General features: G+C 56.9%; 1 protein-coding gene across 3 annotated transcripts; it reads right to left on the reverse strand.

Annotated features, from left to right (window-relative positions):
• Positions 1–1881: 1881 nt before the first annotated feature.
• On the reverse strand, positions 1882–12003 carry PKDCC (protein kinase domain containing, cytoplasmic). 3 transcript variants are annotated; one of them, XM_079940920.1, is made up of 7 exons: positions 11187–12003; positions 6816–6938; positions 5949–6133; positions 5204–5283; positions 4842–4949; positions 3050–3223; positions 1882–2854 (listed from the first exon to the last, which is right to left on the reverse strand). In XM_079940920.1, exons 1-7 carry the CDS (start codon positions 11838–11840, stop codon positions 2769–2771), a joined length of 1410 nt encoding a protein of 469 aa, XP_079797046.1. In that variant the 5' UTR covers positions 11841–12003; the 3' UTR covers positions 1882–2768. The 3 variants fall into 3 exon arrangements, with proteins under 3 accessions (XP_079797046.1, XP_079797044.1, XP_079797045.1); XM_079940918.1 differs by having other exon boundaries at positions 5949–6220; XM_079940919.1 differs by having other exon boundaries at positions 4842–4966; positions 5949–6220.
• Between the last annotated feature and the right edge of the window lie 4025 nt (positions 12004–16028).

The following is a 16028-nucleotide window of genomic DNA, read 5'->3' on the forward strand; positions in this document are numbered from 1 at the left end:
TTTGCCCCCCTGATATAGGTTTGGAGGCAAGGCTCACTCCACTGAGGAAGCAGCTGTTTACCACCCCTTTAGCTACCTGTGGGTGAGTCTTTCTAAGAAGGTTTGATGCACTTTGGACCTCCATTTGAGCTTGGCACACACTCAGAGGATGGGCTCCCTGACTCTGACTTAGATTCCTCTTACAGCAATTCTCCCTCCAGAACAGGCTTGGAAGTTAGGGCTGGGTTTGAATGCTCATTAAATCCCTTTGCAGCTGTGACCTGGGCTTCGGTTTTCAGGTCTGTAAAACTGGAGTGATAATCACACCTTGCCGAGGCCACAGCCTGCGCCTCTCCACGGGCCAGTGAACCTCTCCTCTGGAAGCCCAGAGGCAGTGGCTGGTTCATCTTCAGCCTTCGCTTTCCTCACTGAGTCACACAGTTCCTGAGCCTGCGGGTCTCTCTGCTGACTGTAACCAGGGTCTTCGTTTCCTTCTGAATGGCACAGACCCCGCAGACCTTCCTGCCCCAGCCCTGTGGAACCCCCTTGGGTCCAGCATGGTGACGTGGTTCTCCTGTCCTCAGAGCTCCACAGACTGGTGGGCAGTTGAACAACAGAGGGCACTGTAAACTCTAACACTGGCTAGCAAGGGGTAGGCTACCCGCGCGGGAGCGTGTGAATTCAGCTGAGGAAAGAGCTCTGGAGGCTGATGGAAGCCGAGTTCCTCCTGGGAGGGGTGGGACTGAGAGTGGTGAGCGTGGGCAGGACATGGCTTGGTTGAATCGTGGTGTGAGGTTCTGTGGAGGCTCTGACCCTCCCTGCCCTCCACGATCACCAAGCCCAGGTAACCAGAGGCAAGATGTAGGACGTGTGGGCTGGGCATGGTGGTGGCAAGGTGCAACCCTGAGGGTCTGAGCAGGCGTCCACGATGAGGACTCCAGAGCTAACATCGGCTCTTCAACCACTCAGAACTATGGGGACGTCCTGTGCATGAGAAATTTCACCGACTGCATCTGCTGAGAAAACACTGGATTCTGAGTTGAACTTTGGTTATTCTTTTTAAAGCCCTCAAAGGCTTGTGCAGATTGAGAATATTCTAGAAGTAGAATGGTGTACAGGGGAGAAGATGTGGGATTTCAAGTTTGAAGACTTGCATCCACGCTGGGGCTTTCTCTGGCCTCACTGTGATCTTGAACTCTTTCACTTTGGGCTTCCATATACTTGGGCCTTTCCCTGTTAGACCCTCCCTCCCAAAACCCAGGAAGAGGGGACCAGGCTTTCCATTAACTTTTCTGTCTCCGCACTTTCCATATATTTATTTCTTGCTCAAAGAAAGACTCTGAGGGCTTCCCTAGTGGCGCAGTGGTTGAGAGTCCACCTGCTGATGTAGGGGACACGGGTTCGTGCCCCGGTCCGGGAAGATCCCACATGCCGCGGAGCGGCTGGGCCTGGGAGCCATGGCTGCTGAGCCCGCGCGTCCAGAGCCTGTGCTCCGCAACGGGAGAGGCCGCAGCAGTGAGAGGGCCGCGTACCGCAAAAAAAAAAAAAAAAAAAAAAAAAGAAAGGCTCTGAGAAAGGCAAGTGTGCATTACCACGTGGTGGGCAGTGGTGATGATGGCCAGGCCCAACCCTGCACAGAGGCAAAGCTGACCTGAGTGGAGGCTGCCCAGAGCACCCTGGCGTTGCTGACATCCCACCGTTAGGACATGAGTCCTCTGGGTAAAGGCTTTGTATAGAAGAAGCGAGTGTGTGTTAAAATTTTAACCTTGTTAGTCCCTCCTGTCTTTTGTTAGGACATGGATGTAGAGGGCCAAGGACGGAGACGGGAACCATGGGAGCAGGGCCTGAACACACACTGTGCCAGCTTCAGTGTTTGCATGGAGACTTCACTCCTTCATCACACGCTGCCCCCGCCCCCAGACAGACACCAAAGACAAAACTGAAGACGAGAAAGGCAGCCCAGGAAAATGCGGCTTGAGAAGAGCCCTTGCCATGAAATGTCCTTTTATTAATTGATTTTTTTTTTCTTACAAAAATAAACATTTTAATGAACAAGAAGTACAAAAGCTTCTGGATATACAAACTCCAGGAGCGGGGAGAGGCTGCTTTTGGCTGCTTTGCGGCTTTCACTGAAAGCAAATGAGGCAGAAAGGCCCCGGCCCCACCCCCGCCCCAGGTCCTGGCTCAAACTGCTACCTGCCCCTCAACCCCATGACCTGGCTCATACCTCGCGTGCTCCTGGGCCCCTGCTCCTGGGCTGGCCGGTCAGCGCCCCTGTCGGGCCCAGAGGCGGCCTCCCCAGGTACAGAATCACCCATCTCCCGGAGCATCCTTTCAAGTCTCCAGTCTGGAGCTTGGCTAAGAGAACACTCTGTGACTGACTGTCCCCACGCGGTCCCGGCCGGGCCATGGCACAGGCAGCAGCAACGGCAGCAGGGTCTCTGGCTACATTCTCGCGCTACGAACACAGTGATGGGGCTGCCCACAGAACTGTCCCAGTGAGGGGCAGAGCCCCCAGTGGCGAGACCGTCCTGAGCCTCGCTGGCAGCCCAGAGGGTGAGAGGGGCAGTCAGCCCTCCGTGATTCCTGCCCTGGAGCCAGCAGTCCCAGACCTAGACTGGTAAACTCACATTTTAACATGTGGCATTATTGCACGTTGTCCTGGTCACCTCGGTCTGTCGGGGATGTCAGCCTTGTCTGCAGGGGTGCCCAGGTGACATGCAGTGCTGCCAGTGCAAGTCACAGGCAAGCCCAGCTGGCAGGGATGGTCAGCTGAGCCCACAGACAGGTCAGCCAGAGGCCCTCACATATGTGGTCTTGCTGGGATCAGGGACCACGTGGCTCCATCCTGTCTTGAAAAAGACTAGTTGCCGACCTGGGGGCAGAGGTAAGAGGTAACAGGACTGGATGATTCTCTCCCTGGACGCAGGGCCACTCTCCTCATAACGCAACTGCCCTGAGGACACTTGTCTTCTCACCATCGCTGGCTTCTGATGGGGGACCGCTACCTGTCAATCTCTTCCGGGGAGTCCAGTCACCTCCCTCAGGATGTCCTTTCCCACTGGCTCACCTGTCCAAGTGGTCTGGTTGGTGACCACAAAGGCCTGGCACTGGGCATGGCTCTCACAGATGTCCACAGCCTCGGCCAGGTTGAACACTGAAAGCAGGCAGCTTCCGTGGTGGTAGGATGGCCAGCAGCGGTAGTCTTCCTGGGGGATGGTACTGCCTGGGAGGTGCTGGTACTCTGTGGGTTGGGGATGGAGCTCAGATGAGAACTCTCTGTGCCCAGGGGTAAGGGTTGGGGTCGCTTTCTTTAAAGGGCTATGAGCCACGTTTCCTAGGTGAGGGCTGAAATCCAGCCCAGTCCTCCTAGCATGGAGATGAAAGCATCTACCACTGTGAAACTGGGATGACCACACAGGAAAGGCAAAGCTCAGGTTGACTTTTTGGGAGACACACGTCTCCATATATAAGGGCACACACTCGTTCAGGCTACACATGACGGCGGGCACAGGCATGGGATAAGTGCACACACAGAGCCATCGGCTGACCAGGGAGATTGCTGAGCTCAGAACATTTTAGACATTTAAAGCCGGGCTTCTCAAACTTCAATGTGCATGTGAACCTCCAGGGAATCTTGTTAAAATGCAGATTCTGATTCAGAAGGTCTGGGGTGGGGCTTGGGAACTGGCATTTCCAACCAGCTTCTGGTGCTGCTGGTTGGCAGACCACATTTTGAGTGGCAAAGAGTTTAGAGCTGCCCTTTGGTCCCATTTCCTCCTGGCCTTGGGGAGAGAGGCTAGGCCAGTTCCTCGGACAGGGGGTCAGTCATGGAGTTTTTGAAGTTCAGAGGCGTGCAAATGAATGTAAAACACAAAAAATGACCATTTGGGAATCCACACCTTGAGTATTTGGGGCAGAGGCTGGAGAAAGAATGTGAAATCTCCCCATTTCACAGAAAGAGCCCCACAGAAGGCTCTGAAATCTCCTCAATCCAGAAGCTGCTTAGCGCAGGCCTCCTGTTCCCGCGAGTCTTTCCCGCTGCCTGGGGAGCCCCGGCTCTGGACTGATAATGCAGAAGCCCTGGGCCTCCGGCCACCCCGCCCTCCTGCCTCCGTCTTCTACCAGGGACTAGACCAAAGTCCAGGGCTGGCTGTGATTTATAGCCCCATAAACAGCGTCCTCAGGGACAGAGCCAGCCATTGTTCACCTCGTTAAACTTTATTTACAGGGCTAACGAGGGCTCCCCCACCCTTAAGACTGGCCAGAGCTCCTTGAATACAGAGGCTGCCCATCCCTCGCCCCCCTGCCAACCATGCTAAACCCCAGGGCCTCAGCAGGAGAGACCACAGCCCACAAGCCGTGGCTAGAACTCTCTCTCTGCCCTGGAGCTTCTTAACTGGTTTCAGTGTGGAGCCCCTTCTCCACCTCCAGCCACCCTCCCAGCCCCAGAAGGGCGAGGAAGGAAAGAGTAGCAAACATATATTGTGTTCAAGCTGTGTAACAGGAAACAAGTTAACTGCCGTCACACATTTCACCTGCCATTTAATCCCCATAAGAATTCTGAGGCAGGTAATACTGAACCCAATTCACTGATGAGGAAATTGAGGCTCAAGGCGTAAGTTAACTTGCTCATAGTCACGCAGTCAGTACACAGTGGGGTTTGCAGCCACCCAGAGAAGGGGTGTCAGCGCCCACCCCCCAGTTCAAGGCACAATTATAGTTGTTCTAGCTCAGTCGAAGTGAAAGGTAAACAGCGGTCTCAGAGGGAGGATGAGCCACTTCCCCGATTAGGGGAATCACCCACCCTCGCACCTGTTCCCCACCTCCCCAGCCCCTGGATCCTCGCCGGGGCCACTCACCGGCTCTGCCGGCCTCCGTGGAGTTCTGCAGATACTGCCCGCTCCGGTACAGGTGCAGCACCTTCTCCAGCTGGGCCAGGGTCTCGTCCACCCCCCAGGTGAGCTCTCCTGCAGAGTGCACGGTGCTGTAAGAGGGTACCTGGGCTCCTACTTCTCCCTGAGGTAGGCAGCCAGCTGCCCTTCCCCCCTCCCTCTGGAGCCTGGGCCCCGATGACCGGAGGACTGGGCACTGAGTTTGCCACAGAATGCCACTTTGGGAAATGATGTTTCTGGACCATGGGCTGCCCTGGGTCATTCTTATGCCCATGCTTGCTGGGGGTGGGAGATGGTGACGGGAGGCAGGTGGGCACTGGAGAGCATACCTGTGGCATTGACAATGCTGTCCAAGAGAGGCCGTAGTGAGGGTGGGGCACTATGGGGCAGGAGGTATGTGAAGAAAAACCTGGGGCAGAGAGAAATCAGGGGCTTAGTGCTTCAGCCTTTGGGGACATATCCTTCTTCTACCCCAACTTGGGACAGAACCCCAACCTGGCCAGGGAGCCTGCTCTGTCAGGCTAACCAACTGGGCCTATAGCCCCGGAGTGTGCCAAGGAGTCTATTCAGACTCAGGGTCGGGGTCTGGGCACATGCTAAGGCCACAGATAACCTCATACCAAACTGAAATCTGAGGTCTGTTTTCCCCACCCGTCCCAGGGACCTTCCCACCCCTCAGCCCCGCATTATCGCCCGGCTGACCCGTGTCAGAGCAGCCCCATGGCTTGGCTCTATGAGGAGCTTCCAGAGGTGAAGGGCCAGGGGAGGAAGGGGCAGGGCCTGTCCCACCAGCTCTAAGCTCTGAGTCTGACACTATTTTAAGAAGCCTCCAGCTGCCACCCCCAACCCAGATTCTCCTTGGGGCTGACTATTTTTAGCCTCATGGTCAGGAGCCTGAATGTTCCCTTCTTGAAGGGGTGGAGGCCTTCCCCCGCCCCTGCTACTCCGCTGGTCATGGCTGCGTCTGGCTGGCCTCCTGGACCCCATGCTGGCTCCCTCCCTGCGAGCCCCCACCCCCACCCCGGGCTCCCGCTCCCTCGCGGCCCGGCCTTCCTGAGTGGAGATGGAGGTCACCTGTAGGCATTGTAGAGGTTGCGTTTCTCATTCATGGCCTCGCACCAGCCCTGGGCTGAGCAGGGCAGGGTGAAATTCCTGGCTGGGAACTCGAGTGTGCAGTCAGCGCTGCCTGTGCACGGTGTCTCCTCCACGCGGGCGTCGTCCAGATCCGTCACCTTCAGTTCCCCATCCACCAGCACGAACTGTCGGGGGCGGAAGTCCAGCAGAGTGACCGAGCCCAGCGGGGAGTGGGCCAGGTGGTGGAGGAGGCGGCCCAGGCTCAGGCAGATCTGAGGGGCAAACACCAGGCTGCTCACGGCTTCTCTCCTGGGAGGGTGCCTGGGGGCTCCCCGCTTTGGTGCTCTGGACTGAGCTTGGGGGTTTGCCTTTTTCTTCAAGGCTCTGGAGCTCACTAAGGACTGAGGCCTGGGGCCTTACTGAGCAAGCCAGCGATTTTCTATTACCCCCGGTGGGCCTGATCCTGAGGGTAACATGGAATAAGTGGGAAATGGGCAGTCTGGGTATAGTGCATATCCTCCCTGAAGCTGCACCTTCGGTGTGGTTTCTGTGCAGTGTATGCAAATAGAGGGAGGGTCAAGATGACCTTAAGCTCTTTTCTAGTCCTAGGACACTGGCCCTCCTGCAGCCAGGCTGAGAGTATGTGTGAGTGTGTGTGTCAGGGCGGCAGGAGCACAAAAACCTCAGGATCCTCTTTGCCTCGTTTCTTTTTTTAACCCTTTGGCCAACGGCCGAGTCAGCTTTGCTCCATCCTTCCCTCCCTCTCCCTCAACGGAGGAGGAGTTGAAGCTGCTCTGGAGAGCTGGCCTTCTAAGGGAGAACCATCGCAGCAAGGAGCCCGGGGCCCTGGCCCTCTTCCCTGCTCACTCGGAAGCGATCCTCCCAGGAAGTCTGCAGCAGCTGGATCATTTCCACAGGGGCGCCCAGCTCCGTGATGGTGGTCAGGGTGTCCGGGATGTCCTCGCTGTCCTGGTAGCAGTAGCCATAGAGCTGGAAGAGGCCCAGGAGGGTCATGAGGTCACAGGATGGGAGTGGGGACAAGGAAGGGCTGGGTTTTTACATGCCCCCCACCCTCCCATCCCTAGGTCTCTGCTTCAGCTCGGGCCAGAAGAGAATAGCAACGTTGCCTGGGAAGCCTGCCCTCTGTCCCAGCAGCCAGAGTTCCTACTGATTCCATCAGCCCCTTACCTCTGGCCACTCAGGTAAATGGGCAGGTCTGGCCACCTTGTGTTAACCATGTGCCAGGCACTGTGCTAAATGTTTTACAAGCAAAACTCAATTCTTAGAATAACCTTAAAAGGGCATAGTAGGTACTATTAGTGTCTCCAATTCACATGTAAGGAAACCAACTCAGAGAGGTTAAGTTACCTCCCCAAGGCCACACAGCTAAGAATTGCAGGAGCTAGGATTCAAATTCATGTTACTCTGATTCCACAGCCTTGTTCTTTCCGTGAGTACCATTTGCTAATCGCCCAGCCGACAAATGGATGTTATACCTCCTCCCCTGCTCTAATCCTTGTCTTTGCTTCATCATTTTCACTTTCTGGCACCCTCATTTTTCCTCTGCCCTGGTCTTTCTGGAGGAAAAGCAATCTCCCTTGGGATTGGTAACAAGTGTCGATCAGAACAAGAAGTATCCAAGGGGCATATCATTGGGTGTTCTCTGCATAGCTGGTGGGCAGGGCAGGGTGGGGTGGGGTCACCCATATTAACTGGGGGAGTAGTAAGGGTGGTTCCTGGGGAAGGTCAGTTCTTTGAGGGCAGGGTCACAAGGGCCGGCCCGCTCCATGTGATCTGGGGGAGGGGCTCCGTACAGCTCAGCTGGCCAGGGGCTTCTGGGAAGCACAGCCTGACTGTCACTGACACCTCAACCAGCATCCACAGAGATCTCTGCTTCTCCCAGTCTCTCCCACCATGCTGCACATCAGCTAAGGATCAGCCGGTGCTCAAAACAACCAGCACCCTGTAGGGAGGAGGAACACAAAGGCTGAGTTGTCTGGGCCAGAGTGGGAAGAGGGGAGGGCTGCACGATGGGGGGTGCCGGTGGGGTGAGGCGGCGGGGGAGTCAAGCCCCTGGGCTAGATGTCCCTGCACACCGTCACCCTTCACACTCTACCCAGCTCCACTCCAGGTCCTTATATGCTCCCTTCCATCCCAGGAGTGCCCTTGCAGCTCCCCGTCCCTGGAGCCAGCTACCTCAGTCCTGCTGGCACGAGGGAAGGCATGTCTCGGTGTCGCTTTCAGATCAGTAGGGCTGCAGCTTGGGGGGGGTCAGGGGGAAATCCCCGGGGCCCCCTTCTTCCCTCTCTCTCTACCCTCCCCACCCCACATCAGCCCAGGGAGACCCCAGACCCCAGTGGGGCAGAGGTAGGGGTGAGGTAAAAGGAGCAGCCCTGGAGCCTGGTTCTTATTTTCTTGCCCAGAGTCTGAGCCTTTGTGGGAAACTTCTGAAGGTTATTAAACACCCAGAGGTCGTTAAATGCGCTGTTAACGAGGTATTAATCAACACCCCTCAGGAAAAAATAAAAAGACACCATTAACTACCCCCCCCCCCCCCAGGAAGCGTGAGGCTGAGCATTTCAGTCGAATCTTTTGTTCCTTTGGGAGAAGAAATATACTCTAGCAGGGCCAGAATCAGGGCCCAAGTAGGCCTGGGGCCCCATCTGAGGCCTGAGGCCCTGGGAACGACAGTGATGCAGGGGAGGGAAGACCCTTGTGCCCTTTGACCCTGGGCTATAGAGGCATCTATCACGTGAGGGAGTGTGTGTGTGTGTGTGTGTGTGTGTGTGTGAGAGAGAGAGAGAGAGAGAGAGAGAGAGAGAGAGAGAGAGAGAGAGAGAGAGAGAGAGGGAGAGGGAGAGGGGGGGGGGGGAGGTGGGTTGGGGAGGGGTCACAGAGATGGATGGAGAGATCTCGCCCAGGCAGTCCCCGGACTGAGCAAGCTCTGAGAAGGGCCAGTGGGACATGCTATCCTGGCCCTTTTCTATTAGAACCAGCACCAACTTCAGGGCTGCCAGAGAGGCGGAGGGGGCCTCGGGGAGCGGGAAACACTCTCTGGCTCCTCCCCGGTTCAGCAAACAGTCGAACAGTTTTGAAATTTTAAACGATTAAGACGTATTAAAACAACATTATTTCTAGTTCCCTGCACACCAGACCTGGAGCCTCCTGAGCAGGAAGTCCCCCAGGCAGGCTTACCTGGAGCAGAGGTGGCATTGCTGAAGAAGCCAGAGGGATACTGGCCTGGGGGTTGGGGGACGAATGTAGGAGACCCAATACCAAGGCAGTCCCGAAATTCACACCAAGGTAGCTCTACCTCCCCGTAATGGTAGCTTTTCACCTCTCCCCTGACAGAAAGGACCTGGCACCCTCTCCATCTTGTAACACTTCTGTCCTAGGGCAACTAACCCCAGTCTCCGACCCCGTAAGAGTAACACAGCCAACCCAGTCTCGGTCTAGAGAGAGAATGAGTGAAAACTATTCAGTTGTAATTTTTTCCCCTTTGGCACCTTCAGCATTGGGCTGGGGGCCTGACATATGCGTGAGGGCGGTTAGCTGGATGCTCGTCTTGAAGTTTGGGTGGGGTAAGAGAGGGCGGGAGAAGTTCCTTAAGAGACAGGAAAGCGCATCAAACCTCAAATCCCTCGTAAGGGAGGGGGGTGGGGTCTTGAGTCAATTAACTAACACTTAATATCCTGCTAACACACTCAAGACCTTCTCCACTGCCTCAGAATCTGGCCTACACCCCAGGTTTCCAAAAGGTTCCCAGGAGCTCCTGGGAAGCAAAGAGAACAAGATCCTCCCAGTTAGAAGGGCCACGTGACCCACTGCTCACTCCCTGTAGCTCCAGTGTCAGCCGTGCAACAGTTGGCTGACACTGGAGCGTAACCACCCATAACTGTTGGCTCTGCCTGACCTTCTGCAACCAGTTTAGGGCCCAGGACCCAGTCAACGTGTGTCTGACCAGGGCTGGAGTAGCCCAGGGAGACTGGGAGCCAGCAGTAGTATAAACAGCTCTCTGGCTTCTCTCTCCTATTCTGCCAGGCCCACCCAGATCTGGTGTCCAACTCACTCCTGAGGAAAGGAGGGAAGGATTCCTGGGTTTCTGACCAGTTCTGCCGGGTGCAGAAAGGTTAATTTGAGTGGGCTAGGAGGTGGAAGGTGTGGGCAACATTCCTCAGCTGGGGAGTCTGAACAAACCCTATGCTCACCGGGCCAAAAGCAGCCAGGGATTCCCCTCTCAGTCCGCTCAGACATGTGCTAAGGGAACGGTTCGTCTAATCCTAGGGCTGACTCAAGGACCAAGGGGAGCTGGGGGAGAGGGGGAAGTGGGTGTGTTAGGGCAGTGCTGGGACTATGAGAGGCCCACTCTCTTAGTCTAGCCTGGAGGGAACAAGGTTGGGTCTCATCTTTCCCCTGTCCCCCAGTGAACGGGAGAGACAGAGTCCCATTTAGTAGGAACCTGGGCATCTGGTCTTCTCAATCTTCCAGCCTCTTGGCCACATTTGCTCAGATAATGTGACATGCAGACCCTCAGGTCCTCAGCCTGTCCCCCGAACATTGAGCTAGGACCCCGAGGCTTCCTCAATACTTCCAAAGCCTACTTTGAGGCCAGGGTCTCTTCTGGGAAGGGCCATGCATTTTCTGGCCTACTGTCCAATCCCCTCCAGTCCTTTCAGCAGCTTCTGGGTGGGGTACGGGATATTCTCTGGGAATCAAGTCTGGTCTTTTTCTAGCTCTTCCCAACCCCATTGCAGTTCCACCCCAACTTCAAAGCCAGACAAGTCACTGGAAGTTGAGAGAAGTGGGGTTCAGATTCCAACAAGAAAAGGGACCCTATCACTGCAGTTGGGACCCTGACTCAGGGATGACCTCTGTTCATTGTTTTGGCTGGGGTCCCTTCCCCGGTGCTCAACACCCCAGCTCCAGCCAGAAGCAGGGTCCTAAGCCCGAATGGACCCCCACCCCTACCCCGAGTCTGGGGACCCTCTGTCCTGTCTTCAAGAGATACGGTTTGGAAGCTGAGAAACCCGGGAGTCTCTCCGTAACGGGTCACCCACCCAAGCAGGGTGGTGTAATGGGAAGCTGCCACTGTCCGGGTTCTGCCCCTATCTTAACCTGGGCAGTCATCAGGGCTTCGCTTCTTTATCTGTTAAGACCAAGGTTTCTCTTCCAGCCCGAGTGGTCGAGCACTGGCACGTCCAGCCAGCACCCTTATCCCTGCACCCGCCCCCCTCGTACCTGCAGCACGTTGGGGTGCCGCAGCCGCTCCAGCAGCACCATCTCCTTGAGCAGCTTGTGGGCCGCCAGCCGATAGCAGCCCCTCCGCGCCCCGAACTCGCGCACACAGCTGCCCAGATCGTGGCCGCTGAAGTCCACCGCCTTGAGCGCCACCGCGACGCCGCCGGGCAGGCGGACCCGGTACACGGCCTTGGTGTAGCCGGAGCCCACGTACTGTGCGCCGGACACGTTGCGGAGCGCGGCGCAACCCAGGCGCGGGCCCGGGCCGGAGGATCCCGGGCCGGGGGAGCCCGGGCCAGGAGCCGGGGGCCAGCCCGGAGCGCCGTCGGGCAGGGGCCGGGCCCGCGGGGGGCGGGGACGCTGCAGGCCCGGGCCGCCCGGAGCTAGGTCCATCAGGCGCCGCCGCTCCGGCCGGCCGGCCCCGGGACCGGGGCCCCCGCGGGAATAGCGCTGCACCTCCTCGTAGCGCGCTCGGATCTGCCGGGCCAGCTCCCCGCGGCCCCCGCGACGGCCCGGGCCCGGGTCTGGCGAGGGCCCGGGGGACTGGCCTGGCCGCGGAGGCTCCGAGCCCGGTGCGAAGAGCACGTTGAGGACCGAGCCCAGCAGGAAGGAGGCGCAGAAACCCGCGGCCACCGCGGCCCGCCGGCGCCGCATCGCTCCCCTCCCCCCGGCCGGCCGGCCCCGCGCGGCTCCCCGGCCGCGGCCCCGGGAGGCTCAGGCTCCGAAGCGGCTACGCTCTGCGCCCCGCGGGTCCCCTGCCCAGCCCGCGCGCATGGCCCCGGCGGCCCCGACCCCGGCCCCTCGCGGGCTGCACATCGGCCTGACACTTGCCTCCCTCCCGCCCTGCCCCCGCCGCTTATAAGGCCCTGAGCCGCCCCCGCCCCCGCCCCCTCCGCCTCCGCCTCCCAGCTCCCGGCCAGAGCCCATCCTCGGCGCCGCCCCCTTCGGCTGCCCGGCCCGGCCTTCCCCGCTGACTGACAGCGGGACCTCCTCCCGCGGCCGTCCGGGCCTGGGAAGCGGCGCGGAGGCGGCTCCGGCCCTGCCCAGCCCGCGGCCCCCGAGCTCCGGCCGGCGAGAAAGGGAGGGGGCGGCAGCGGCCCCGGGACGCGCGGGGGCTCGGGCCCAGCGCAAGGGCGGATAATGGGGTCGGGGCGGCCGGATAACGGGACCGAGAGGCGGCTAACGGAGCCGGCCGGGCAGGGTGGGGGGGAAGATGAAGGGGCGAGGCCAGCGGGTAACGGGTTCTGGAGGGGACGAGCAGCTGGGTCCGGGGTGCTGAGGATCCGCGTGGTCCCAGAGCGCCCTCCCGGGCACCCGGGGCCTTGGGGCGGGCTGGGCGCAGGGAAGGAGCGTGGGTCCCGCCTCCCGCGAGTGGGACTGCGGGTGGCGGCTCCTGGCTCAGTCCCGGATTCGGGGGCGGGGGATGGGGAGGCGGCGCTGAGGGAGGGGCTGGCACCTGCGAGCGCGGGTGGGACGGGAACTCTGGGATCAGAAGAAAAATCTTGAAGTTTTCGGAGAAGCCCTCTTCAACCTCCTCTACCAAGTTTTCTGATTTTCTTTGTCCCCGAAGCCCCAGGTGGAACCGCTGCCCCGGGATCCCCGCAGTCAGACGCGGTGAGCAGCGGATCACGAACCATATTCGTGCTAGTAATTTACAAAGAGTGCCTTTGTACCCACGGACGTGCGTGGTCCAGATTGTCTCTGGAGTGCGTGCATTAGTGTATCTGAAGGGGCTACTGTGTCCGAGGAAGGGAGTGTATACCACGTGTGTAAGTAGGTGCTGACTCCACCAGAACTTCTGGCCCCTCCCCCTCCCTCCCTGATTGCATCATTAGTGCTAATTGAGGAGCTTTCACACGCCAGTGCATTAGTTGTTTGGAGTGAGCTCCCCCCTCCTGGGAGAGATAAGCCGCTGCCCCTCCCCCTCCCAGCCCTCCACTTCCCCACCGCCCAGGAACTGTCCACCTAGATCCTCCCACCTTCCTGGGCACCTTCCTGCCTCCTGGTCCTCTACAGGTTAATCTCTTTCCGCCCCGCAGTGTCAGAGGTTGGCTGGAGAGGAGTCAGGGAGGAGGTGGAGGGCTTAGAAAATCTTTCCTCCAGGAGGCTGAAGAGGTTCTGGCCTTCCGACAGAAAGCACAGTCTCTGTGATGAGGGAGGGGACAGGAATCTCTGGCCGGTTCTTTTGGACCTGGAAGGGCAGAGGACAGCACTGAATTCTTGATCTCCAGCCTGTGATCCCACTGATGAAGGGACAACCAATCCTGACTCCTGGGGTCCCCTAAGACTCGGAGAGCTGGGGCCCAGTCTAACTTAGAAAACATGAGAGGGCTGAGAGAAGCCACGATTCTCCTGAGGACCTTGGGTTTGGTGGAGTTTGGTCTGGTCCTGTTTAGCTGCTCTGCCCTGCCCTGGCCCTTGGCTGCTGGGTGTAGGGGGAAGGCTCTGAGCAGATGCCCTCCCCAGCCCTCACACCAGATGTCTTTGGTCTAATTAACTGTGCTGGGAAAACCAACCTGGGTTTGTAAACAGAGCTACTGGCTAAAGTCAACAGGGAGCAGCAGCAAACAGCAAACATTCCCCTCACACAGCTACAGTCCAATCCAGCCGCCTGGGGAAGAGGGGAGCCTGGCGGATCATGGGGCCCCCCTGGCCGACAGCTGAGTCAGGGAAAGCCTCTCTACCTCTGTGACCCTAATATGGCCATTTCCTTACCAGTTCCAGGGCTCCTTTGCTGGGGAGGAATGGGGATTCTGGGAGGACAGAGTTGCCATTTCAAGATAGGCTCTGCCCCCCTTCCAAAGATCTCTTGGTATCTATTAGCCAAACCTCCTGATCCCCAAGGAATCCATTGTGGGGGGAATATTCCTTAACGAGCTTTCTCTGGGGCCTGCTCTGCTCTAGGGTCTTGGAGGAGCCTCCTAGGTAGGACTTGGCATTGAGAATGTATAACTCGGAGTTGGTGAATATAACATGAACATTGTTGAGTTCGTTACACATCGTGTAGGTATTATAATAACATGTTCTGAAATTAGATAATTGTTCCTGTGATATCTTTGCCAAGCTTCAGTGTTTCTGTTATGGTTTGAAAGTTCAACGCACACAGGGCCTGAGAAACAGGCCTGAGTGTACATACATACAGTGCACACACATGAGCCCACGGAACAGTGGCCTCACACACAGGAACAAAGGCATTTCAGCACTCGTTCTCACACTCACTCTGTCTCCCTTGCCAGCTCTCAGACATACAGACATATACAATCTTTGATGGAAATAGGTTTTTGGACTCTGAAAAAAAGGGATTGAACTTTTTGAACAGATGAGAGTTTCTGAATTGGCAGCTTCTTGAGTTCTTAACCAAATTGTACTTGTTTGCTTTTTCTTCTTCTTCTTTTTTTTTTTTTTTTTTTTTGCCACCCAAGGAGTGGAATCATCATTTCAAAGAACTGAAAAAGACACAGAACTCTGGCTGAGGATCCAGATCTACGGGTCCGCCCATCTGCCCTGTCTCGAAGACCTGGCAAGGCCAGTAGCCTCTTTATTGTCTACCTTTTCCCTCCAGCCCAGGTCTCAAAGACCTCTTTTGGAGTATCATTCTCTGGCTCAGCAACCTGGAGGATAAATTGAACTGGGCCTTCAGGCCTTTGTGAGCTGGCCCCAGCCCTCCACCTGGCCCAGTGACCCCCTTTTCATTTCCCTGCACAGAACCAGACTCCCCCAGCCCGCCGCCTGCACTGGCTTCTGACTTGCAGCCATCATTAGTGTTTTCCCCTGTGGCCCTCCCGGTTCCCTTTCCTGAAATGCCCGCTTGTAGCCTTTCTGTGTCATCTTTGCTAGCTGGTTTTTCAGGGTCTCCCAGAAAATAGTGAATTACAGATACTGCTTCCCCAACCGGGATACACGGGTCCCTGGGACCTTGAAGGTCTATTCTTAGAGTTTTTGTGGATTTATTTTCTTTAAAAAGAAATGTACGAAATACATTTCTCAGGTCTTGGAAACCTTGATATAGAGCAAAGAGCTTTGGGATTTGGAGTCAAAGACACCTGGGTTCAAATTTCATTATTCGAGTTACTTTGGGTGAGTTAGTTAACTTCTCTGGGTATTTGTTTTCTTATGCAGAAAATGGGAGATGATAGTAGTGCCTACTCCTTAAGGCTGTTGAGTGAATGAAATGCAAAGACGTAAAAAGTGCTTGGCACAAGCTAAGCCCTCAATATGGGTAATCTGTAGCTAGTATTAATGATGATATTAAACAAATAAACATCTGTGACAACATGTTAGACAGCTAACCATAACTCTGCCTAGAGGCAGAAATGACTTTAACTACTCTCCTTCCTGGTTTCCACTGGTGAAATCTCTCAGCCTCCTGGGCTCTCTCTGCGTCTGGAATTTTCACTTTTTCCCGAATCAGTAAACCAGTGGTGGAGCAGAAGAGGCCTCGTTGCCTCCCCCAGCCCGTGGTGAGCTGCACAGGGAAGACTATGAATCAAGGCCTGATTCTTGGTGCCACGGTGACCAAGCACAGGGAAGGCCTTGGTCTGTCCTCCCTGGGGCAAGGAGCTGGGGGAGGGGATGGGCTCCGAAAAGGAAGGGGGGAGGGAAAGGGGTGGAGCCGGCAGCCTGAGCCCCCACCCCCCCTTCCCTCAGGTAGGAAGTGAAGCTGACGTTTCCAAAATATAAAAAACAGATGATGAGGGTCAGGTTTCCTACACACTGGAGAGCGGGAGCCCCAAGGCAGAGTCCCCAAGAAATGATCAGAGACAGAGATGGGGGGCAGAGAGAGAAAGAGAGAGGAGAGGAGAGAAGATAGACAAAGATGCAGAAACATGGAGAGAGAGAAAA

The sequence above is a fragment of the Stenella coeruleoalba genome (genome assembly GCF_951394435.1).
Source record: "Stenella coeruleoalba genome assembly, chromosome: 13".
NCBI lineage: Eukaryota > Metazoa > Chordata > Mammalia > Artiodactyla > Delphinidae > Stenella > Stenella coeruleoalba.

Excerpts from the sequence above, each read along its gene's own strand:
- PKDCC (XM_079940918.1), bottom strand. The coding sequence starts at position 11,840 with ATGCGGCGCCGGCGGGCCGCGGTGGCCGCGGGTTTCTGCGCCTCCTTC. Across the intron at positions 5,284-5,948 it reads AACCTCTACAATGCCTACAG|GTTTTTCTTCACATACCTCC; the intron begins GTGACCTCCATC and ends TCTCTGCCCCAG. Across the intron at positions 3,224-4,841 it reads CACGGAGGCCGGCAGAGCCG|AGTACCAGCACCTCCCAGGC; the intron begins GTGAGTGGCCCC and ends CCCAACCCACAG.